Below are 367 nucleotides of genomic sequence, written 5' to 3' on the forward strand. Positions count from 1 at the left end.
GCGGGCACCTCCCTGCTGCTGGCCCCCAAAAGCGGTGGTCAGGTAGGCACCTCACTGCTGCTGGCCTCCAAGGGCACTGCTAAGGCGGGCTCCTCGCTCCTGGCCTCCAAGAGCAGTGCCGAGGTGGCTGCCTCATTGCTGGCCGCTCGGAGCGGCGCTCAGCAGGGATCCTCACTGCTGACTTCCAAGAGCAGCGCTCAGGTGGCTGCTTCGCTGCTGGCCACTCGGAGTGGCACTCAGCAAGGTCCCTCGTCACTGGCCTCCCGGGGTGGAGCTCAGGCAAGTGCTTCCCTGCTGGCCGCCAAGGGCGGCACGCAGGCAGGTTCACCACAGCTTGCCTCCAAGAGTGGCTCCCCGGGCGGGGGAA

The 367-nt window shown here is 67.8% G+C and overlaps 1 protein-coding gene across 1 annotated transcript in view; it reads left to right on the forward strand.

The window, feature by feature from the left end:
* Positions 1 to 3: 3 nt before the first annotated feature.
* Positions 4 to 367, forward strand: part of CDKN2AIP (CDKN2A interacting protein) — a gene marked incomplete at its 5' end in the record, with an annotated part of 877 nt that continues 513 nt past the window's right edge. The window contains one exon of the mRNA XM_009587285.1: positions 4 to 336. Within this exon, the coding sequence (XP_009585580.1) occupies positions 4 to 336 (333 nt within the window). The remainder of the gene's footprint in view (positions 337 to 367) is intronic.

This window comes from Fulmarus glacialis, unplaced genomic scaffold (genome assembly GCF_000690835.1).
Source record: "Fulmarus glacialis isolate BGI_N327 unplaced genomic scaffold, ASM69083v1 scaffold45371, whole genome shotgun sequence".
NCBI classification, from domain to species: Eukaryota; Metazoa; Chordata; class Aves; order Procellariiformes; family Procellariidae; genus Fulmarus; species Fulmarus glacialis.